This window comes from Mirounga leonina, unplaced genomic scaffold (assembly GCF_011800145.1).
Source record: "Mirounga leonina isolate KUSES-001 unplaced genomic scaffold, KU_Mleo_1.0 Mir_173, whole genome shotgun sequence".
In the NCBI taxonomy this organism is placed as follows: Eukaryota; Metazoa; Chordata; class Mammalia; order Carnivora; family Phocidae; genus Mirounga; species Mirounga leonina.
In genome coordinates this window covers 24,970,585-24,996,026 of record NW_023270447.1, presented here as the reverse complement: position 1 = coordinate 24,996,026, position 25,442 = coordinate 24,970,585, and the positions used below count along the sequence as shown (strand labels likewise).

Here is a 25,442-nt window from a genome sequence, read left to right as displayed (position 1 = left end):
TAATATTACTGTTAATATAGATTCCTCACAGTCCCAATAAAATCCAGCAGCCACTTTGTAATACAAAAATTAATCAAAATTTAAAATCCAGTCAATTCTAAAATGTATATCAAAGCATAAAGGACCTAGAAAGGCCAAAAACAACAGTACTGAAGATAGTGTGATATTTGTGCAAGAAGAGGCTCACAAACAAATGGACCAGGGCAGGCAAAGTGGTGACATTTAAACTAGATTTTGAAGAAGACAAGGAAGAAGGGAATTAAGATTTGAAGCCTATTATGTGACAAGTACTTTAAGTAGACTATTTTAATTAACCTCAATTTTATTTTTATTTTTTTTAAAGATTTTATTTATTTGTTTGACAGAGAGAGACACAGCGAGAGAGGGAACACAAGCAGGGGGAGTGGGAGAGGGAGAAGCAGACTTCCCACGGGGCAGGGAGCCCGATGCGGGGCTCGATCCCAGGACCCTGGGATCATGACCTGAGCCGAAGGCAGACGCTTAACAACTGAGCCACCCAGGCACCCCTCAATTTTATTTTAACCACCAACTTGTCAAGTATAGTTTTAATACTACTGTATTAATGATGAGCAAACTGTTGATCAAATAGTTTAGTCTAAGGTTACATAATTAACACATGGGGGAGCTGGAATTTGAATGTAGGTCTATCTGGCTCCAAAATGCCTAGGTTTTCTAGCAGAAAAAGTACGGTTAGGGGAGAAGAGTAATGAGAAGATGAAACTGATGCAGTATCCACCGGAGAGACAAATAACAGTACAGAACAGGTGATGGAAAATGAACAAAGGTCTCCTACTGTCTTGATCAAGAAAAACAAAAGGCCACAGAATATAATTCTACTGGTGGAAACGTTTGTGTATGTCAAAAGAAAGACTTTGGAGGAAAAGAACATTGAGGTATACATTATTCCTTCTGCTTCTGTCTCTTAGGTGTAGCCAGTTCAAAAGTGGCTCTATATCTTGTTGCAGAATTTAAGTGAAAAGACCATAGCAAAATCTACCTATAATGAACTTTATCATTTTTGAATCACTCAATTTAACAGGGTATACAGGAAATGGGAGGTTATCACTGTAGTGAAATGTCCAGTAATATAAAGTACAATTTAATGAGTCCACATAAACTTATTTGTCCAATGGGACTTTAGCAAGCACAATGCAAGCACAGGCTTGATTAGCGCTTGCACACTGGGTTTGTCCTCTTGCAATGCTTCCTTTTGAAACTCCAAGCTACCATGTTATGAGATCTGGGTACCTTGCTAAGAAATCATGTAAAGAGAAAGAGACATTGAGCCAGCTCCCCAGATGTTCCAGCTATCTTAACTGAGACACCAGACATGTGAGTGAAGCCTTCCTGGATTTCCAGCCCCAGTTGAGCTTCCAGATAAATGCAACTATGATTCACTCCAAGCAGGCCAAGCTGAAGAACTACTCAGCTGAGCCCAGCCAAGATTACAGAATATGAGCAAGCAAGTGGTTTATTATGCTACAAAAGATAACTGGTAGACATTTTGATAAAGAGCCTACTGTGTATGTGTGTGTGTGTGTGTGTGTTTTAATTATTTCTCATATGCCAGGTCTATGCAGTATATCAGGGGAAAAAATACTGTATAATGTTAGTTACAATCCAAATAATGAGAGCATCGCAAAACACTAGGTTAATTCAATGGATTTTTTTTATTCAGTTACATATACACACCTCTGTAAAAAGACATGTTTATTACAATAGATTGATATTACAACATAATAACATTCTCTACTGCATAATCTGTCCTGTTAGACATCTTATTTATGAAATCACTTGGTTGGTTATGAAATGCTACCAACTATTAAAATAGAAGGAAAGTGCATCTTAAAACAAATGTTTTTGTATGTGGGACTAAAGTGGGTTGTTTTTAAAGACATATCATTTAGCTTCATTCATTTTTCTCTTTATAAACATTCATTCCTTTACCTTCATCCTTTTCAAAGGATTATTCAGCTCTCGCTGGAATGAAGCTGCTCTCCCTGAAAGGAAGGTCTGAAAGGCAACAGCCAACAAATTTTCATACTTTTCAAGCAGAGTTTTATCTTCAGGAGGATAAATTCGTCTACAATAAATCAGATAAACCAACTAGTTTAAAAGAAGCTATTGCATTGCAAGAGTTAAGTTCAATTACATAGATACTCCTTGACCACCTACTCTCTGCCAGTTACTTTACTAGGTGCTAGAAATAAAGATGAATGCAGTTATAAGAAATTCACACAAATTTTCATCAGTTACCTACACAAATTAAAGTTTATCTAGAGAATGGTCATTAAACAATGAGGCTCCATAAATCATAGTATAAGGATTTGGTTGTGGAGCGGTGGTTGGAGAATTGCAATCGGGCATATTGAAGAAATATCTTCATGGGAGAGAGCAGGTGATGAGGGATAATCTGGAAGTGTGCAATTACGGTGTGGTTACTGACATATACAAGAATACAGGCATTCATCTTGGTATTCTCTTTTGGGGTGGTGGAATGTGCCTCTCCAAAGAAGAGAAGAGGGTAGAGGTAGAATGAGAAGAATGTGTTCCCAGAGTTGCTGTTGATGGTGTTAAGGCAGAAAAGAATGTTTTACCAGGGGTGTGAGAAGCTCTGTGGCCCCCAGTCCTCCTAATTCTGTTAAGTTAACATCAAGCTTGGGAAGAGGAGCAGTCTTTCCAAGAACACAAGGAATTTAGAGGGGGTGTCCTCTTTTATCCTATCAAAGGATTCTATGGAGAGGTTCCAGTTCAACACAGTCCACACCCCTCTGTATTGCCTCATACCTGCCTCCTTCAAATATTTTCATTATTTGCCTGGTTCCTGATATATCTGAGTTTAAACAAAGTAGAGCAACCACTCTGAACTGAGAGAAAGAAAACCAGGAGACCTAAAACCTGACTTTCTCAAAATACTACATTAAAAGTAAATAAGGTCACAGGATAGTATCAGATTTAAAAGATCTCATACAACCACCCATGACGCTGGCTAGCAGGAATGAAATAAACAGTGCTCAAAATAAGTCTAAAAGGTTAAAAATGTAGAATAGTTGTTTTGACATTTCTTCAATCTATAAGAAAACGGAAGCACAGTTACCTATAATTCCCCATATGCCGATTTTCATGTTCTTCTTTTAAAATCTGCTTTCGTAATTGAGCGAGTCTCTCTTTCTAGAAATGAAGAAATTTTACAAATAAAATCTGACCAATGAATTATGCAATTCAAATTGTAGGTATATTGTTAAAATTTTCATACCAACTCTTCTTTCCGCCTCTCTAACTGATGTCTCTGCTGTTCCCAGTCTGAGGAACCTGGTAAGAGCCTTTTTATTGAATTTTGACCATAAAGTCTCCTTTGAGCTTCAGCTTTTTGTTTGGCCAAGTTTCTCCTTTTATCACTGGTCCTGAAATATAAAACACAGGAATTCAAATAAGCCCTGATCTTATCCCTGTGAGGAGAATTAGCAGAAGAGGAGACACAGTGGAGATACAAATCAATGTTTTATATATATATATGTATATATATATTCACATACATCATATTCATCTAATCATCCATCAAATATGGGTCTCCATATAGTAAACTGGAGGTTCCTTATTCCCAGGGGTTGTGATGGAATACTCTGAGCAATCTACATTCTTTTGGATTTTCTTGAGATTAAAAGTATATGCTTACAAAATGAACTTTGGGGTATATATGGAGCCATACTATAAGTAAAACATTGTATTAAGAATTGTGCAGGCTTGAAAGACAAGTCTAACACATAGATGCCCATGGAGCACTCCATCTGGATGGAGAGAAAAGGCACATCTATGATGTAAACTTCATTAGCGTATGTTCAAAATGTTAAGAATTGTATTAAATTCTCTTACTGGAACAACACTAAGAAAAATAAGGAAAATGAATTCCAACTTTCCTTTATTTTTAAGTCTAGAAATTTCTCACTATTCGAACTTTTAAGAAGACAAAAACACCCATAGATTATATCCTGAATTGGTTGGCAAAGACATGAAAAAACATAAGCCTACTTACATAATAATAGTAAATGCAAAAAAAAAAAGTATAGGTATACTGTTTGAATAATCTAAAATATTTGATGCACTTGTGTAAGCTAAATAAACAAAAATTTCACTTTCTATATCTCTTCTATTCATTTCTTTTAGGATAATTGAAATGTCAGTTAAATTGAGGCAAATCGTTCTTTGATCAAGCAAAAGAAGGGGCCATATGAAAATTTCTTAAGAAATATATATATCAAAAAAATAGGAAAAAAACAAATTCATGTATCGATCTTTTTTTAATAATGCTTTCCATATAAAGCTACTTCTCAAGCAAGCAACTGCTAAATGCTTAGAACCATTTAAAATAAATAAATTGCTTGGAAGCATTCCCCAACTCTTTTAGAGTTCTTTAAATGATGATTAGAATCAATTGAAATCATAAAATCCCTGGGCTTAAATGACCTCAGAGGTCCTTTAATCCAACACCCTAAACACTGTTTGAACACTTAACAATGGCAGATGACTCACTACTTCATTAAGCAGTTCAATTAAACTTCTAACAAATTTCTTTCATAATGAGCCAAAAGCTTTCCTACAAAACAGCATTTCAAATATTTGAGATCCATAATCACATACACTGCAACCAGCCTAATAATATTCTGTTGATGGAGCAATCCCCTTTCCGAGTATATATTCAAAGGAGTTGAAATCAGGATGCAAAGATATATCTGCACTCCCATGCTCATTACAGCATTATTCACAATAGCCAAGCCATAGAAGCAAACTAAATGTTCATCAACAGATGAATGACAAAAAAAATGTGGCATACACATATAATGGAATATTATCCAGCCTTAAAAAAAAAAAAAATCCTTTTTTAACTCTGTCTTAACAACTACCCTGCCCTGTTAACCCTGTCTTAACAACTACCTCTTTCTTCTGTTTACCCAGGCAGCATGACACAGTGGGAAGACCCCTGAACAGAAAGGTAGAAAATCCATGTGTTTGAGGGTTGTTACTTTTTTTAACTTCCTGAATGAACTCTGCTTTAGTTTCTTCTTGTAAGGTGAGGAAGATAATCTAGAGATTTTCCTCAGGTATTCTCCAATTCAACCTTACACTCTATATTGAATAATTATACCAACACTCTAAATTAACTATTTACTGTAGATTCAGAGCATGATATGGAGAAAAGGAAAAGCAGTTTGTAGAGAGGGAAATATATTTAAAAAGAAAACACTAAATGAGTTTGAAGAATGGAATCAAGAAATTCAAAATATAAAATATGAAAAAATTATAAGCCAATCCCATGTACAAGTGATTGTTCTATGCCAAAAGTGGTGAAAACCTTCTAAATGAGGGAGGAAATACTTTACCTGATGTTTAGTAGCTTTAGCGCATTTAGCAGCACTCCCCTTTTTACATCATAGTCTATTTTCTGATCAGTTCCAAAGCTTGGAGCACGATTAATCTGAAATTTACAAAGAAAACAATGAGAATAGCCAAATGTTGGTAGGTTAATAAACATTCAATACATATTTATTAAACTAATGCAAGATCCCCAACCAACAGAGAAACTCTACAATAAATCTCAAAGCTCTACATGATAGATGGCCCAGTTACCACTGCCACACCTCCCTTCCCCACCACCCTAAGTCAAGGAGTTTCAAGGAACTGACTGCTGTCACCGTCCCCTTCTCCCTGCTGCCTTAGCTCAGGATCTTTGGTAAGCTTTTGTGCCCTCTCCCTCCTCTGCACCCTCTCCAACCCAACACCCTGCGCACTCTAGGTTTTAAGTTTAGGGAAGTTAAAAGTGACTCATTCTGACAAAAAGGTTAGAAGACCAGTATTAACCATAACAAGAATGATGTAACAAAAATAATATGCATGTTACCAATACAGTAATAATTAAATGCATTTATTTAGCATATAGAAACTATACCCTCTTTTCACGCTTCAGATCTTCTGGATGGATTCATCTATTGCTGCTTAAAAAATAAATTATTTTCTTTCTACCTGGATCAAACAATAAATCATCGATTTTCATTCCCAAAGACACTTACTATATAACTCAGAAGATACCATTAAAAGTAGCTGCAGACTAACCTCTGAGCTTCTCTAACTGCATTAGGACTCAGGGGAATAAAGGAGCCATTTGTGGGTGTTCTTTCCAACATCATTTCCAGGATTTCATTAAGAGGAAAAATAAGAAGTAACAGTAACTGTATATGCCCTGAAATCCATTATACAATCTACTACCACCTCAAGAGCTGGAGTTTTTGTTTTTGTCTTTCTTGCTATGAAAATGTAACTGGAATAGCAAGTGTTTAAGAAAGTTAATTAATTCAGTTGGCTAGAACACTGCTGAGCTCAAAACTACAGCTTAGCTTCATGACCACCACCTAACCTCACAGCTTATCTCAAAAAAATATGATGCCACTGTCATAGAAGAGGGTTGTCTTATACAATCCCGTTCCACAAGAGACAAAATAATTGACAGTATGCATTTCACAACTGGCAGCTGTAAGAAATATAAATAAGTAGAAGTATGTACATAGAAGCTAAACAGACAACAGAAAGATCACCTGTATTCCCATTACCCAGTATACTGTTATCCATTTGATAAATGGTGTACTGCTAATCATTTGATAAATGATAAATATTTGCTATGCATACATATTTATAATATTTATTTTATCTTCCAAATACATACCTATACTAACAATATTATTCTATAATCCAAGTTTTTCTTTTAACAATATATCATGAAAATCTTTCATGTCATCATTTTGATGCATGGTACTCCATTTATAGAGATATGCCAAAGTATATTATGCTTTTGCTGATCTCTGATTTAGAAGGTGATTGACATATTTCTGCCTATGTGATATGGTCTCAAGGAGAAGGGAACAACTTGGTAACTGCAACAACATCCATTTATTCCAAGCAAATTTTAAGAAAGGGAGTTTATTAATCTGCTACTTCAAAACTCTAAGTATTTCCTCTTACAAGTGCGAAGAAAGGGTACAGTAATGTATTTTATATGGAAAATTTTAACCATTCCATACTGATTCAAATCTCTGCAATTTGTAGTACATTAACAATTGTTCTGCTGCTACATGGGACAGGATTATAAAATGAACCAGACATTTAGGAACCAATGACTAAGTGGTTCACTGAAATGTTATCTATCTTTATAGAATTCCAAAATTGCCATCTGGAATTCTACCAGACATATCCGTCCTCTAGGATGGAAGTAACCTCAGACCCTCTCTTACCTGTCAGAATATTCCCTCTACTACCATAAAAAAGAAATTGGGTCTAAGGAGAAATGTACCCACACAAGATAAACGAATATGTGAAAAGGTAGAAAAAGACTTTTTTCAAGTCACATTTTGGATTTTTCGAAAGTTTTATGATAAAGGTAAAGTAAGAACTAAAGACAGAAGAGACTCTGAAAATTCAGGTTCCATTCAGTCAAAATTCTACTCTGGGGCACCGGGGTGGCACTATCAGTTAAGTGCTCAACTCTTGGCTTTGGCTCAGGTTGTACTCTCTCTCCCTTCCTCCTTTGCCCCTCCCCACTGCCTCTCTCTCACAAATAAATAAATAACTATTAAAAAAATATATACTCTGTGATGTTGATGGCTTCTTTGGTTCTCATTTCCTACCCCAATTCTAGAACAAGCAGAGCTCAGCAAATGTTAGAGTCTTAAAATTCAGTAGCTTGTAAATGCATGCAAAAATGAAAACTACTAGAAAGCAAATTAAATTAATAAATACCATTTATTAACCAACCAAATCATAATTTTACTATCAAAACAAGCACAATCATTTCATGCACATATCAAAGTATCCATAATAGATTCTAGGCTCCCAAATTAGTGCTGTTCCCTTGGCCCAGTAACTTCTCCCCACCTAACCCCCATCTTTCCCAACCCCCAGTCCCCACCACACCTTCCACAGCCTTAAACACCCTGCTCAGGTGTTCCCTCCTCTGCAAAGATTTTTTTAACTGTCAAATACACACTTGTACACAGAGAGATTAATCACTCTATTGCTTGTGCTGGTAACCCTGTTCCCTACTTGTACTTGTAACTATTATCATAAGACACATATCTGAGTCCGCCACTCGACCAGGTGGGGGTAAGTATTCTGTCTTCTTGGATCTCCACCCCCTTACACAATGACTTGTTGAAATTAATTCAAGGGTAATTAAATTATTAGCAGCATATTCATATCCTACCCAATTTCCATATTTTTCCCGAAAAAGGTTTCTGTGCTTGAAAATTTCTGCAATTTTGCCACTATGAAAGTACCTGCAATTATTCCAGTTAACTAAAAGTTATCATATTCTCAGATGCACCTTCTATCTTATTCCACTTGATGGTGCCAAAAGGTTTTTAACCAACATATGTTAGACCGACTACAATTGCAGCTGGGAGAAAACACAAAGAAGCAAGATCTAAATAAGATTCTTTTAATTGTTTTAATATAATAAATGTTCATTATCCATAGCTGTTGGTTACTCTAAAGTTTTTGTAATGGTTCTGACTGATCTGGAAATGATGAAGAAATGAATCGAAAATGAAAATATGTTAATGCAAACAATGCTATTTAGCTGTTGATTATTGTCGAGGTTTTTAGTGGTTATTGATCTGGACATGATGAAGAAGAGAATAAAGTATGAAGAAACATTAATGCAAACAATGGTGTTTTGAGCCTTTAAAAAAATACAAAATTCAACCATTCAGTCAATTCTGATTTACCAAGATCATACAAAGCTCATTAGACAAATGCTTTTAAAAACAGGTAACTAATTATCTATAGTCCTTATTCCCTGCTCTACTTTTCAGTTCCACCTCAGGCATGTGCCTTCACTTCTTCCCAAACCCATCAGATAAAAGACAAGCAGCAGGAGCAGGAAAAAAAATACAGTTAAGAACAGGAAAGGATAATTGCAGACAAAGTAGGAAACCTAAGGAAGAAAATGTCAGGCTCTAGTAAGATGCAGAGTCAAATGCTTTCATATACATGTAAAGAAGGAAGCAAAAAGATACCAAAATTCTTCACATTTATCTTATTTCTAGGACCCAGGCAAGGGCAAAATTTAAACATCTGACATCTGTATTTGATTGGAAATATAATATACATTCCTGACACATAGGAGATTGAACACACACACACACACACACACACACACACACACCATTAGCCCTCAAATTGGAAAAGTATTCTTTCCTAAAAATATACTTTGAATGTCTTATCTATCACTCATTCAATTTGCTTTTTCAAGTTACAGATGGAACTTCCAACTTCAAAATCATTACCAAAAAAAGAGATGATGAACTTAAAATGAAAGGTACTTGTTGACTGTACCTTCTATAGCAATATGCTCCAAAATGTAACTCATCTAGTAAACAATGGTGTTTAGGTATGTGCTGTTTTCCTGATAAAGTTTCCTAAACACAGTGCTCTGTGCCCATGCGCTCTATGACTCCAGATCAGGGGTCTGAGAGGGAACTGCTGAATGGGGTAGTATAGGACTACATGACTTCTGAGTTTTCTTCTGAATGTTATAACAAGCATGACTGGAAGGAAAGGTACAAAAATCTTAAACAGAGACTATTTTTATTTTTCCCTTATATCATTTCATCTTTTCCTAATATTAAGTGATCTTTTATACTGACAGAAAAATAATGAGGACTCTGACCATACCAGGGACTGGCAGCACACCCAAAGGCACACAGTTAGCAGGCTGGACATGAGGGGAACCCCAGGCGTATTATATGGCCTTCAGGGAGAATCCATGCCAGCTGGGGTAGGAGGTACTGAATACTGATTAGTGAACCAATCGGAGCCTCTCCTTGGAGAGTCTGAATGGGAACCCAATGAAGACAAGGAGGCTGTGGTCCCAAAGCCCAGGCACCCACACAGAGGAAAGACAACATCCAGAAGTCATAAAGTGGTAGAGGCCGTGAGGCTGGGAAAATAGAGGAAGAAGTAGGTAACACATCAGTAAAAGCAGATCCACGCATATATTCGAAATTCCTGGCCTAGAAAGTCACTCAACATCAGTTTGGGGAAAGTAATATCAAACATATATTGGTCCAGTCCTGGAACTGTTCTATTCTCTCAGTTTTTTGTTCTCTTCCTCCGACATGCTCCATTCAGGCCTCTTTCTGCTCAGTTAACGAGCCAACTGTGCCAAGTACACATTTAAAAAACATTTGTTTTCATGCACAAGAACAGTAGTAACTTCTCTTTCTTCTTAAAAGAAATGCCTTACCTCCAGAAGCCACGGCTTTAGTTTTCTGTCCAACAAGATATCAAATCCCAGGACTTCGAAACAGACACTTTCACTTCCTGGAGGTTGACCAGGTCTGCACATGCGATACGCATGCAGGACATGAGGCTCTGCCACAATCAAAGTCTTTACAACCAACTCCTGCACATACAGTGATTAAGAAAAACAGAAGGTGAAAATGCCTTACAAAACAAGTTTACATATATGGAAATAAGGCCTGGACTCACAAACAGCACGCTGGCCAAGTCCCCAAAGCTCTATGGCATGTGGCCCCGGCCACTACTCTGATTCCACTCACTGCACGCCACTCCTGCCCTGCTCATTGCACTACGGCCACGCTTGCCGGCTTAGGGCCCCGGGTGATAACGGTTCCCCCCTTCTGGAACACGCTTCCCGACAGATACTCCCATGCCCGCCTTGATATTCAGAGAGGCCTTCCCTGACACTGGAGTCAAAAGTAGCCGCCGCCATCCCTTACTGCACCACTTGGTACAATGTAGACTCGGCTGATCTTTTCCCTTTTTTGTTTTTGTGAGGGCCGTGTCCTTGTGCCTATATTAGTTCCTGCCATTTAGGAGATGCTCACAAATATCTGTGAGCAAGTAAAATAGGAGTTGATAAATGCGGCTTCTATCTATCATAAGGTCATATGCTAGCCTTCTCAGGAACCATACAGAAGGGTTTAGCAGTGACAGGGAGGAAAAATCCCAAGGAGAGGAAACTATTTCACAAACAGCATAGAACTTCCACTTAGACAAAAGCTGGAAGGGCGGGACAGAACCCAGGAGAGGTGGGCTTCTCCGTGTGCTGCTGACTTGGCATTTCGTAAGGCTGACCTGAGACGAGAGGCCTGCCGATTCCATAAACAGCTATCAACACTTTCTGTGAGGACACACAATACTACCAGAGTGAGTTACTAATGCTCGTAAAGCAAAAAGTTGGCTTACTGGAGTTTAAGAACAAGTTACGGATTGTGGGAAAGCTGTCTGGCAGGGGCTTCTTTGCTTAGAATATACTGTCTTTTTAAGTCCCCCTCTACGGGTATAGGCAATAGAGCATGGCAGTTAAGAACCTGGCTCTAACATCAGGCTTTCTGAGTTTATTCCTGGCTTTGCTACTCGCTACATGTATAACCTCAGTCACGTTGCTCAAACTTTGTGAGTCTCACTTTCCGCAAAGGTAAAGGGGAAATAGTAACACCTACTGCAAAAGACTGATGTAAGGACAAAATGAGACTCCAATGTAAAACTCTCAGCATAGTGCCCAGAACAGAGTAAACTTTCAATAAGTGTTAACTACTACTACTGTTATAGTCATTCTATCATTCCTCCAGAACCCATCTCCTATGTCAGGTCAGAAACAAACATTCCACTACCTGGTGGGAGCAATATTCACTACATGGGAGAAAAAAATGAGAGACAGAAATTAACCTTGCTGTTACCCAGAATCCCAACCCAGATCATATTTGGGGTAAATATCAGAGATGCCAGGAGAGGTTGTTCTACAAAATTTTAATCAAAATAAAAAATTGCCAGTAACACTAAAGGATACAAAGATAAGAGCCAAAAAACCACTTCATATAAGTCTTTGGATATATTAGTGAAGTCACAGGAGAATAGGAGAAAAGAGGTTAAAACCTTGGCTAATAAGTGTTTGCATGAAACAACTCAGGCAGGATGGGCAGAGTGAATATTAATGAACCCTGAATTACAAATCTGTGTTTTTTCTACATAAAACACACATCTGTAAGGAATGCAAACGCAAGACTGCAGCTATATGTGAAAATCAGGAGTGATGGAACCAAACACGAATCTAATTCCACTAACGCTTTTGAGAACTTCCAACCTAGTGTCATTGCTGTGAAATGTGATTTGTAGATTTGTACATATATGTAAGTATATAAAAAGCATTCAGGGGCGCCTGGGTGGCTCAGTCGTTAAGCGTCTGCCTTCAGCTCAGGTCATGATCCCAGGGTCCTGGGATCGAGCCCCGCATCGGGCTCCCTGCTCCACGGGAAGCCTGCTTCTCCCTCTCCCATTCCCCCTGCTTGTGTTCCCTCTCTCACTGTCTCTCTCTCTCTGTCAAATAAATAAATAAAATCTTTAAAAAAAAAAAAAGCATTCAGTAAGGATGGTTTTATGAGTGATTACAAAGGTTGTAATCTCTGTGGCTTGATTTTCTATTAATTTCTTATTCATTCTTGACCTCCACAAAAGTACGCATCTCTGTGCTATATAGGGGGTATTACTGTATGTTAGTTTTCATAAAGAGACAGTCACTTTTTAGAGAAATTACCCCCCCAAAAAAAGTCATTAGGAAAAAAGTCCTAAGTTAAATTCATGAAATTTGCAAACTACGATATTAAGATAAAAATTTACTGATTGACCACCTTCTCTACCTCCTCCTGTTTTTATTTTTTTATTTTTTTTTAAAGATTTTATTTATTTATTTGACAGAGAGAGAGAGCGCGACAGCAGGAATACAAGCTGGGGGAGTGGGAGAGGGAGAAGCAGGCTTCCCGCTGAGTAGGGAGCCCGATGTGGGGCTCGATCCCAGGACCTTGGGATCATGATCTGAGCCGAAGACAGACGCTTAATGACTGAGCCACCCAGGTGCCCCTCCTCCTGTTTTTATAATACCTTATTTCATTAACTCATCTTAAACAGATATCTTTATATGCAATTCTTAATAAAGATAAATATAATTATAAAATATGTGCTTGGAAAAGTTAATAACTTATTAAGTATTAAATCATTGCTTATTTGTAGATTGTTATTATACATTTTAACTAATGTAGGCAAGAATGATGCAAAATTTACCCATTTATAGAAGGGATCATAAATGTGTCAGAGCTTAACAGGTGTACATTGCCCATATTGAAGTTATATATGAGAATTATATTTTTGACTCTAACAAAAGGTTCATTTCCAGACCTTCTTATTAACATTAGTCTTACTTCTATGCCTTCTCCTAATTTAATTATGTAGGGAAAGTACCACTTAAAGCCAATTTTTCTCTCTGATTGATTCTCTCTATACATTCTTCACCACGGCAGTCCAAGAAGTTCCACCTTTCCACAAGGACCTCTCTGAAGAAGTGAAAAACCAGATGGAAGTGAAAAATTTGGTAAAGAAAAAGGAGTATCACAGGGCATCAAAAACTTTCTTGTTCTCACTGAGCTATTCATCAAATGATCCATTCATTAAATCATCCAGGTGTCATCATGAATGATCTTCCGTCAATGAGCTATTGCCCCAAAATAACAAATTTCACCCCTTCGATGCATCTAACCTGCTATGAAAATAAACTATCATTATTAAAATATTTTTTTGAATTTCTGTAAAATTGGCATTGGTAGAATAAATAAGTAGATAAATAAACACAGCATTATCGTAATCAAATTTCTTGTTTGGATGTATTTAGGCTATCAGGAAGATAGACTAGAAAGTTAACAAGTTGATGGGCCTCTTACAAAATCCAGTTGACAAACATTTTTGCTGGAGCCCCTGAATTTCTAAAAAGTTCTGAATGTGTTGCCAATATTTATAAGTCAAGAGACTTAGAGCTTCCACTGACAAATTAGAAGAACGAGCCATATTGGGCCCAAAATACCATGGGGCACCAAAAGACTGGTGCTGAGTAGTGTCCACCCCTTCAGATGTCTTACGCTTTTCAAACTACCACAGTTCCCAGCACACCCTATTTACTTCTATCCAGACCATTTCACTCCTTTTTACTTGTCTAACACCCAAGGGTCTCTGGATTACATTCTGTGATATAGAAATAAGGTGTAAAAAATACCAACCAACAAAACAACAAAAGGATAAATATAATGATGCTGATTTTTCTGATTTTCTCAAGAGAACCAAATTCAACTATGAACTTTCGTGTCCATTTTCCATGGTAGATATACGTAAGTTATATAGTATTTGTCCCAAAAGGAAAGCTAAATCATATTGCATCGTCCTATCATATTAAGTCCTCTTCTAACTTTGAATACCATTGTGATACTTCTGCTAAGATTAATAAAGGGTCGTTTTCACCGAGGTTAGCTTCTCAGATCTGCTTCCTTTTCTCTTTACCCTTATCATTTGCAATGCCATCCACTGCCATGGCTTTAATTATCAATCACACCTCAAACATACACTTTTAACTGCCTGCTTGATCTTTCTACCTGAAAAAACATTTTAAGTTCAATAAATCTCCAGTAGAACTCATTATCATAGCCTCATGACCTTTTAACAATTTAGTCCAGGTGTTAATGCCTCCAGAAAGCCCTCCTCCAATCTCCACCCACAGAAAGCTACTATATGTGGTCTTCCTCTACATTCCCACAGAATCCAGGGCATGGCTCTGTTGTTGTATGTGCTTACATTTTATTAACAACTTCTGTGTGGGTCTTTCCTACCAAACTCTAAGTTTTTTGAGGATTGGAGCTGTATCTTATAAAAATCTTCAGATTGGGCGCCTGGGCAGCTCAGTTGGTTAAGCGACTGCCTTTGGCTCAGGTCATGATCCTGGAGTCCCTGGATCGAGTCCCGCATCGGGCTCCCTGCTCGGCGGGGAGTCTGCCTCTCCCTCTGACCCTCCCCCCTCTCATGTACTCGCTCTGTCTCATTCTCTCTCTCTCAAATAAATAAATAAAATCTTAAAAAAATAAATAAATAAATAAATAAAAATTAAAAATAAAAATCTTCAGATTATCAGTCAGAAACAAGCATATATTATGAGTTCATTAAATGTTTACTGAATGACTGAATGAAATGAATGAATAGAACTCTTTTCCGTCACCTATAAAACCAGGCTCTAGATCTTGTCAAAATAAATTCCCTTCTACTCTATTTCAAACCCATTCTCCCTATAATTCCTCCTTAAAACTGCAGAGGAATGTTTGAATACGTCTCCTTGATTTTGGACACTCAGTTAACTTCAATGCTGACCTCACTGTCACCTCTTCTACTGTGGTTCATTTCAGGCCATTCTTTTTACTTAAACTACCTCTAGGTGCCTTCCTCTATCTACTTTTGTTCTGTACTATACCCATTTTCAGATTTATCTTTCAAATTCATAGTCTTTGGCCTTATTACTCTCCTCCCTTAAAGTCTGGAAGGAATGAATCCTTATTGCCTATCAAGCTAAGCCTTGAATTTCAGACCTAAAATTTTGCCTCCACATATCTTTTCAGCCTTAAGTCCCCACAAAATTCTCAAAAATACCATATGTGCCAACCTGGGCCACTTATCACTATTTTCATACATCTATGCCTTTACTTATGCTTTTGTTTGCACCTAGAACTCCCTCTCTCCCATCCTAGCAGTAAAAATACTGCTTATCAAGGTCTGTCACAGTTCCCACTTCCTTCATGAAAATAGTTTATTTGCCCAATCTAATGTAATCTGTTCTTTATTTAAAATGCTGATGATCCTTTAAATTAATCTGAGGAAAGACAGTTATAATTGTGAAAATGGTATAATCTTACTGAAATATCACTCCAAAACTTAGCAACATCATGTTGATTTGCTTGTAGGAATTCTGTAAACCACTTGATGGAACGTTTGCTCCCTTTGTTTTCAGTCTCATCCCTTTCAAAACGCTCATTGTGCTTGTTCACAGAGTAGTTTGTTAGATGCATGTATAACTGGGTCTGTAACAAGTAAGAACGAGAGTTATCACCTATGAGACTCTAGAACTATGAGGTTTCACAGAACATAAAGCAACCAAAGATGAAAGACAATTTTAAAGTTTAAAATATACAGATCGACAATTTCATCATGATTTAGATAATTTTCAAATTAAATGGAATGGCACATTTCCAATAAAAGGATTACAAATGTAGTCATCTACAAAGTTACTTTATATATTATTCAAAATATATCTACTATAGAAAGCATTAAAATAATTGCATGAAACTGAAATTACACACTGCTAAGCAAGAAAAACACTGTCTGTTTTTGTTAATTTGCTTTTAATGTTTTTAGGGACAGTTCTCACCCAAATTTATTTTGGGAAGAGAATTTTCTGAGAGAGAATTCTATGTTTTTTTCAAAGAAAAGTAAAAAATGATATCTCAAGTAAGTAGCATAAATCAAAAGGCAGGACTACCAAACACAACCTCTGCCTCCCACAGGGACTGGGAGGCCACTTGAACTCATTCACAAGACAGAGCGCAATTCGAATCAGCAGACAGAAGCACTACACATGCTGTACAGAGTCTAAATGATTAACAGTAAATTTACAGTACTCCTTACTGGAGCTGTTATGCCTTAGTCTCTTTACACTTTTACATTTGTTGATACTGTTATCCTCAAATAACTTGAAACAGAATCCAAAATTTGAATCCTCTCATAATTGTCAACTAATACACACCTAATGATTCCTTATTAATCTAGCATAAACATTCATCAAACCTATATATCCTACCCTCATGATCCTATTCCCAGAAATTAGAGAGCAATGTTGCATCACAGTGAATATGTACTTCATGTACATGATTACTATTTATGTTTTTTAATAACCAAGTATATTTGTATCATATTTTATTTTCACTGCAGTTACTTAGGTCTACAGTATAAAATGTGCAGAAGTGATCATTTGAGTTACATGTTGTTTACAAACCCATGTGCCCATCACTAACTAGGAATTTACTTTTTCATTCATTCAACAATATTTAAGGAGCACCTACTTACTATCTGCAGAACTGGTAATGGGCACTGTGGATACATAGATAAACAAGATAGACAGAGTCCTTACGCTATGAAACTTAGAAAAAGCTTTAAATTAAGTGATATTTAAAAGAAAGAGCATAAATTTTATGCTTGTCTAATTGTAAGTGCTTGATCTGAAGAAAAAGGAAATTAATCAAACTATAGCATTTCCTAGTTTCCAAAATATAAATCATTTTTCAATTTGAAGAGTTGGAAAATAATTTATTGAGGAGCTCTCCATTTGGCAGGAATTTCTAAAAATAAATAATAATAGCAGTAATAAAAACTCTAGCTATCCTAGTGAAAAAGTGAGTAAAAAATGGAACTGTGCATTTTTCTTAAAACAGTATCTTTGTAAGTAGGATTGGAAATTCCAGTTTCACATCTACCTCAACAAAAATCCCCTTCTAAGCAGTTCATTGCCAGTTGGACATTGGCCATAAGCAGTGAAGACAGCTATAAACCAAACAGCAACCTGCAAGGAATGAAAAGTATATAACTATTCTCTGCCTTATTTTTTAGCATATAGGCTCAATACAATGAATTGGGTTATACAAAACTTTTCAAAAACTGGCCAACTGCTATACTGGTAGCAAAAAATAAATGGCTATTATATTTCAATGCCTGAAATTCTCTGTCTTATGATCTTCTTATATGTAGCTTACCAATATTTAATTCTTATACATACACACAGCTCTTCACAAAATACATGCTCACTATTTTAAAAATTGGAAATAGGAAGAAAGAAACAAATATGCAATAGTATGCCATCCAAAACCAACCAGTGAGAGCATTTTGATTTATTTTTTTCCAGCCTTTTTTTCTGAAGCTTACCTTTTACATAACTGTGATCTCACTTTAGATAAAATTTTATATTTCTTTTCTTTTTTTTTTTTTTTTACTCTTTCATATCTTAATCTAGGAATTTGATCGTGGAGTTGAAAAAGGTGAACTTTTAGATTTTAGAGATATATAAGGAACACTGACACTTATATAGGACAAGATCTTCTTTGTACATGTGAACCAAAGACACAAGATTACGTGAATCAAAAGCACTTGGCAAAGTGAGACCTAGAGGTTACGTTTCCTGACTCCCAGATTTTCCTTACGATCTCCTAATCCAGCGTATTTAAGCAAATCACATACGTATAATTTAAGATATTAAAATAAATCACTTAAATGAGCTTACAAGTCTTATCCTTTCCTATGTCTTCCCTAACTCTTTTCTCTCAAAACATGACTATCTGCCTTACAATGTATTATAACCCATTCTTATCCACACCAATTATTTTAATTATAATCTAAGAGCTGACAAGTCTCAGATTAGGTCTATAGCTTGGTTCTCTCATCTGAACTCCAGACCTATGCTATACATCCAAATACTTATAGCACAGATCCATTTGGAGGCTGCACAGGCATGTCAAACCAAACACACCAGCTTCCTGCAAGACCTTTAATAGCCTGTCAATAATACATCATCCACCCAACTGGCCAATGCCAAAATTCTTGAGTTTTATCCTCAATTTCTCTCTCCCTTTCCCTTGTTCTATAAATCCAACCTGTCAGTATATCAATGTTATCCATGTTACCATAAATATATCTTAAATCTATGTTCTTATTGTTCGTATAGTCCTATTGCTACTACTTCAGATAAGGCCATCTTTCCTCTCACATATGGTTAGACTAGAAAAGAGCTTCTCCCTTATTCTCACTTCTCCCATTCATCTACAACTACATCCATCTCTCACATTCCCCACATACAGACCAGGTGACCTTTTTAAGACAAAAATCTCATTCCTTCTTTCCTTCTTTAAAATCTTTCAATGCTTCCCTTCTTCTTAGGTTAAATTCCAAAATCCTAGACATGGCCTAAAAAGCCCTGAAGGATCTGTCCTCTAGGCTCTTCCTCCTCATCTCTGAATACCCACCCCTTCATGGTCTGTATTTAGCCATATTGAGTATGAGTGCTTTCTCCAGACGCACCATAAGTCTGGGCCATTTTTCTCTATGGACTTCCACCCCACTCTGCCCTGCCCCTGGCTAACCCTCCATTATTCATATTTCACTTTACAAACTCCCTCTCTAAACTTCATCTCCAACTGGGTTAGACGCCCTTGCTATGCACTGCCATTGCCCCCTCAGTGTCTTAGACCATTACACTTACCATCAGGTATTATAATTGCTTATTTTATTTTCTGCCTCCCCACTAGACTGTTGCTTTTGAGAGGTCAAGCACTGTAGCTGTCTTGGTCACTGTTTTTCCATAACCAGCACAATGCCTAGAATCCAGTAGAGTTCAAATATTACTTGGTGACTGGATATATTCACACCTTATGACCTTTAAAGAGATGATTCTTTCCTTTATCTTCCTTTCCAGTGAAAACTTTTACAGTTCCCTTGTTCTTCCTTTGCCAGGTTTACAGTATTTTTCATTAATTGAACATAGTAACATTTATGAACAGTCATTATGTAATTTTTAAAATATGACCACTTTTAGGATTTTTTTTTAATTTTTATTTATTTATTTAAGACAGAGAGAGAGAGAGCATGAACAGGGGAGAGGGGCAGAAGCAGGCTCCCCCGCTGAGCAAGGAGCCTGATGCAGGACTCGATCCCGGGACCCTGGGATCATGACCCGAACCAAAGGCAGACACTTAACTGACTGAGCCACCCAGGTGCTGCCTTAAAATATGACCACTTTTAGTGCAGTTAATTGTGTGCATAACATTGGAGAAGAACAATAACCAGGCTTTTGACAAAATGGGAAATAATACTTAATTAAATATAATTTTTACTATAATTAGTAGGTCCAAAAATAGGGTAGAGGTTAACTAAACTTTTAAGTATGGATAATAAAGTTTGTGACTCTCATGATAAATTATCATAATAAATTACAGTTCGACCTTCATAAACCATAAACTGCAGTTATGACTTTCATCAATGAGTTATGGCTGCATAAAGGAAATCTTAATGGAAAAATATCTACAGAAAGTTCCATTTAATAGATTTTAAAATACACACTGAAACTACCAATTTATGTCTCTACTTTACATTTGGTCAATGTAAATTTACCATGTTTTCTTTTGTGCAAAGTGACAAATTAATAACTCTACTTTCTGATAACTCTCACTTTCTCTGTTTCAAATATTTTCTCCCACATCCTACATGTTAAACCATATCTGTCATATAAAGCTTGCTCAAATACCACCTCCTCCATGAGAAGCTAAACATAAACTACCCCTATACTCAACTCGATGACACTCTGTCTGTACTTCTCAATGAGATATTATTTTTATTTACATTTCTAAATAAATCATTTCCATCCAGGGCCAAAGAACATACACATGTGCTTTGAAATCCATTTCTATATAGGGTCACTGTATACACATGTGTACATGTCATTTCTATGCAAGGCCACTACATACACATGTGCTTTGAAATCCATCCTTGTGCTCACAGCACCCAAAGGGAGTGCCCTCTCCTAATTAGCCTGCTGGAGGAGACACCTTTTTTTTTTTTTTTCTAATTTTCACAAATCTGTCTATAAATTAGAAGCAGTCTTGTTTATGTACACAATTCCTGACTATAAAAACCTGGTAAGAGGTACTTTGATTCATATAATCTTTACACACAATGCATGCTCTAAAAAGTACAAGTTGAACAAATGAATAAAACCATATATTCTGTCTGGTATCACTTACCAAATTAGACTCATTAGGTGGAATGTATTTCTCTGTTCCCATTCGCACAAGTCCATCATGGTAGAGAAATATTTTCAGTGGATCACACGATGTCACCAGAATATAAATTCGTAAATCAAACTTGTAACCTTCCATTAGGAAAGGCTTTTCAATGTATTCTTGAACAATCAAATGATCCTGAGATGGAAGTTTGTCACCATTTCTTATCAAAGAAATCCTAAGTTAAAAAAAAAAAGAGAATTAAATGACAAATTTGATATGGGGTCAAGATGTTTACAAAGTTACACATAATACTCAAGAGGAAAATGGTGGAGTAGGGAACTCCAAAGTCTGTCCCTCCACAAATGCAATAAACAGCCAAAAAATTGTCAGAATCAACTTTTTTGGAAACCTAGAAACTGACCAAAAGCTTGTAACAACCAGGGAACACTTAATCAAAAAAAAAAAGCCTAATCTATGTAAAAGAGCTTTGTGGCATTTTAACTTACTCTGGTCCCATCCCCCAACCTCAACTTATCAATGGCCTTGAACAACAGCCCATGTTCCCAGTACAGGTTCTGGTTCTGGAGGGAGCAGAATAGACCTTATTCTTGTGGTAGTTTTGTTGTTGTTACTGTTGTTGTTTTACCTGTCTGGAGGCTCCCTGAAGGAACTCAAGGACTGCTCTTATCTTGCCTAATTAGGAACTCTCCTAGTGTTGAGGCAGCTACGGGGGGGGGGGGGGGGGGGGGGGGGGGGGGGGGGGGGTGAAAACATTTAAAGACAAATGCATTAGTTCCTGCTGCCTATGACAACCAATAAAGGTTGGAGAAAACAATATACTAACTAAAAATATTGGGAAGAAAAACTGAAGTATGAGAATCTTTGGGAAATAAAAGCTTTGAAAAGTTCAGACATATTTCTGGAAATCTAGAATGCCATGTGCATGCTCAGGAAACACTTGAAAGGCCCTACCTAAGCTCTTACCTCTGGCTAACCATCAGGCTCTGCACAAGCAGGAAATGAAGAGTAGGGCAGAGTTTTAAACTGCCTAGTAGGGACTGGAGGAGATTATGCTAAGTAAAATGAGTCAAACAGAGAAAGTCAATTATCATATGGTTTCACTTATTTGCAGAACATAAGGAATAGCTTAATATACTTATTTTGCTTTAAATTTCTAGCTATTGAAAGAGTAACTACCTTACCACTTTTTTCTCCAAGTCAGTTTAGCTCTACCACATCAACTGAGTTTTACCCTCCAAGCTTACTCTAAAATTATTATAAATACAAATTTTATGTTTTAGAAAAAATTAGAAAACATTTTTTTTTCTCTGTTTTGTTGTCTCCTATTAAAGTCTTTCAACTGACTTAATTTTTAAATTGAATAACAGAAGCCTGTGGGACAGGGTAAAATGGCTCAATAAGTAGTTCCAAAAAAGCAATAGAGACCCATTTTATTATTTTTTTCATATTCAACCATGAGTGAATGCTCACATTTATTCTTTTTGCCCAATTTTTTTTTTAAACTTTTATATGTTCTGGGTGAAAAATACCTACCCATGACCCATTGCACCATTAGCTGGTTTTACTATAAAAGTTTTCTGCTTTCTTTTTTTCTTCAATTCTTTCATGTAGTTCTGGAATTGCATATATTCAGCAGGAAAGATCCATGTTCGAGGAACAAAGGTATAATCCAGAGGCCGGGACTTGATCATTCTGTAAATTAGAGATAATATGAAAAGTAATTTCTATTCAAACTTTTCTAAATTTTCTTTATGCTACTAACATCGCAAGGATTTAAATTCCCACCAGTTCTTCATTTACTGATTCATTCAACAAATGTCTATAAAGTACCTACTATGTGCTGGGCATTATTCTGGACACAGGGGATACATCAGTGAAAAATACAGACAAGATTCTCTGTCCTATGTAGTAATTAATATATTGATAGATCATACGAGTATATACTATATGCTAGGCACTAGAGATATTAAGATAAATTAATATGGTCTCTACCCTAAGGAATTTACATATAGGTTATTAAATACAATGTGGTAAGTGCAATAAAGACATACATGGCAAGGTAACATGTGGAAATAGTCATTAACTCTGCCTCTGGGATGAGAGGTTGGGTAGCAGGAAATAGTTCACTGCCAGGTACCATTCATGTTGCTTCTTTAAAGATAATTTTAAGTCCTCTGAGGCACCCATCAGGAGCAGTTTTGATCAACTTTTACTATACTGTTTTTGAAGTTTAACTACTTTTCTGAGAAAACCATGTGAGCCTCTGAGTATACTAGAAATTTTGTTCTGTTTTGTTTTAACATGAACTACATATGCCTATACATGTGGTTTTATGGCTACAATGTATGTCCTGATATTTTTATATTTGCTACTAATCAGGCTGCCTATTTGATACATAACTTAAGGATAAAACTAGGTATAAAATGTTTACTTTTGATTAATCCCAAATATTAACCATTTTGTACATATTGATCCCATATTGATTTTGTACATAATTGATTTTGTACATGTACATATACATCCCAATAAAAATGAAGAAATTAGAGGAAATATTTTAAAATATTATCTATTAAAGAAAATTTGATTATTTCAAAAAAAGGCCCTTTTAATAAATGTATGCAAGTCTTTTATAGATAAGGAGATATTGTCTCCAGATGAGATTGGTAAAATCTAAAATGGGACCACAGAACATGGGGTGCACAGAGGTTGGGCCTACATTCTAAAACTAGGGTATGGAATATATAAGCCACTTGGCCTCCACAACTGTAGGTTCCTATGGTTATCATATTTCAAGTGCTCTTTCAAGAAAACCCTCTAAGAAGGTTATATTTCCACCATGAGAAGGGAAATAATTACCAACTCCACCTGTCAAATCCAGAATAAGCCAATAAGCTAAATAATCTCAATACAAAATAGGCTAACATTGACTGGTTTGAAAAACACACATACACACATATACACAAAGCTAAAGGAAACACAGTAACAGTGCTAATGTCCTTGTTTTTGTTTCCAATACCTTTAAATGTATTTATTATATTTTTAACAATGATATGAAATTAGATCAATTTAAAGTTTTAATTAAAATAATATATTTTAAACTAACCACATAGAGTATTTATGAATGATACCATTCTTTCACATATATATATGGAAAAAATCCAAGCATGCATATATTCAAGAGAAATACTTTATTCCATTTAGCAATCTAGCACAAATCATTTGATGTAAAAATGTATAGCTTCAAAACAGACATGCAGTCTTAGGAATTTGGAAATAGGGAATAATTTCTGCTCATAGCTGTCATGGATTTACTAAATGATATTAAACATGTAATTTAGTTAATTCTATTTTTATATAAATAGGTCATAACTTTCCATCTAATAGAAGATTCCTTTTTCCTTAAGGAAAATTCCAAGGATTCTATAAAAATGAGAAATTGCCTATTTGTAATAGCTACTAATGGGTCTACATTTAACCCTCTTGCCTCTCCCAACCATACCGACTTCTGTTCTCTACAAAGCAGGTAGAATGATCTTTTCAAAATGCAAATATGGTCATTTTAACAGCTTCACCCCCACCCCTCCTCTCCTGTGGAATTTAGGATAAGGACTATAATCCCAACCATCACTGTTCAGCTAATCTCTCCCATTCCCATCAATGTCTCTGTGCTCCAGCCACACCTGGCTTTATTTCAGTATCCTGACTATTCCTGCTGTTTTCCACCATATGACCTCAGACCATACTATTCTTCCTGCCCAGAAAGCTGTTCTCTACCATTTTCACCGATAAACTCCTACTCAGCATTCATATTTAGGCTTCCACATCACATCCTCAGGGAAACTCTCCAATGCCTCCCTCAGCCAGAAGTCCTTCACTGTGCACTGATTTACAACTATGTACCTCTACTTCATTGCACTTATCACAGTTGCAACCCAAAGTTGTAAAAGCCAAAAATGTGATTTTGATCACCTCATGTGCCCAAAGGCCAGCATACTGCCCAGCATATAATAGATATTTAATAAATATGTTAGATGAAAGTAAATGACTTCAATGAAACACATGTCCAAAACTTTACAGAGGGAATTCCCTTTCCTCTGAAGTCTGTTCTTCCTATAACCCTGTGTTACTAAATTGCCCCACCTACACGATCTCCTAAGCCATCTTGGACACTGCTCTCCTCCTCCCCTTTGAGTCTCACATCACAGCAGCTTTCCAGTCCTGTCAATTCTATCTCTTCCCTGTTTTCCAGAAGTATTTTCTCTACCCCATTCCCACTATCTCTCCTCTGGTTTATCAGATGTTGACAATCACCTCCTTCAGGGCTTCCTCCTTCCTTCCTACCTTCTTTGAATCCGTTATCTACAGGCCCACCAAGAGTATCAAAAACAACATTTCTCTGCTTAAACCCATTAAAAAAGTTCTCCTTTCTCTCAGGATAAACAGAAATATTTGCTGCATAAAGAGAGTAAAGAATCAATGATTAAATGATTGAATAAAACATAGTAACATGGTGTACCCAGCCTGGCCTTTGCATTTATCTGCAGCATCATCTCAGACTGAGCCTCCTGGCACCCTACAAAACCACAGAAACTGCTTAGTAGTTCCCCAAACATATCATATTGGTTTAAGTCTCCATACAGTTTCTCCCACTGTTGTCTTTGCCTATAGTCTCCTTGCCTTCTTCTCAAAGGGTGAACTCCTATA

General features: G+C 36.5%; 1 protein-coding gene across 2 annotated transcripts in view; it reads right to left on the bottom strand.

The window, feature by feature from the left end:
- TTLL7 (tubulin tyrosine ligase like 7) overlaps positions 1–25,442 on the bottom strand; it is a 144,660-nt gene that overhangs the window by 66,659 nt on the left and 52,559 nt on the right. For both annotated transcript variants that reach the window (XM_035018164.1, XM_035018163.1), the window contains 8 exons: positions 22,272–22,430; positions 20,736–20,952; positions 15,810–15,974; positions 10,313–10,471; positions 5,400–5,494; positions 3,278–3,425; positions 3,119–3,192; positions 1,969–2,104 (listed from right to left, as the gene is read on the bottom strand). In XM_035018164.1, the coding sequence (XP_034874055.1) occupies positions 1,969–2,104; positions 3,119–3,192; positions 3,278–3,425; positions 5,400–5,494; positions 10,313–10,471; positions 15,810–15,974; positions 20,736–20,952; positions 22,272–22,430 (1,153 nt within the window). The remainder of the gene's footprint in view (positions 1–1,968; positions 2,105–3,118; positions 3,193–3,277; positions 3,426–5,399; positions 5,495–10,312; positions 10,472–15,809; positions 15,975–20,735; positions 20,953–22,271; positions 22,431–25,442) is intronic.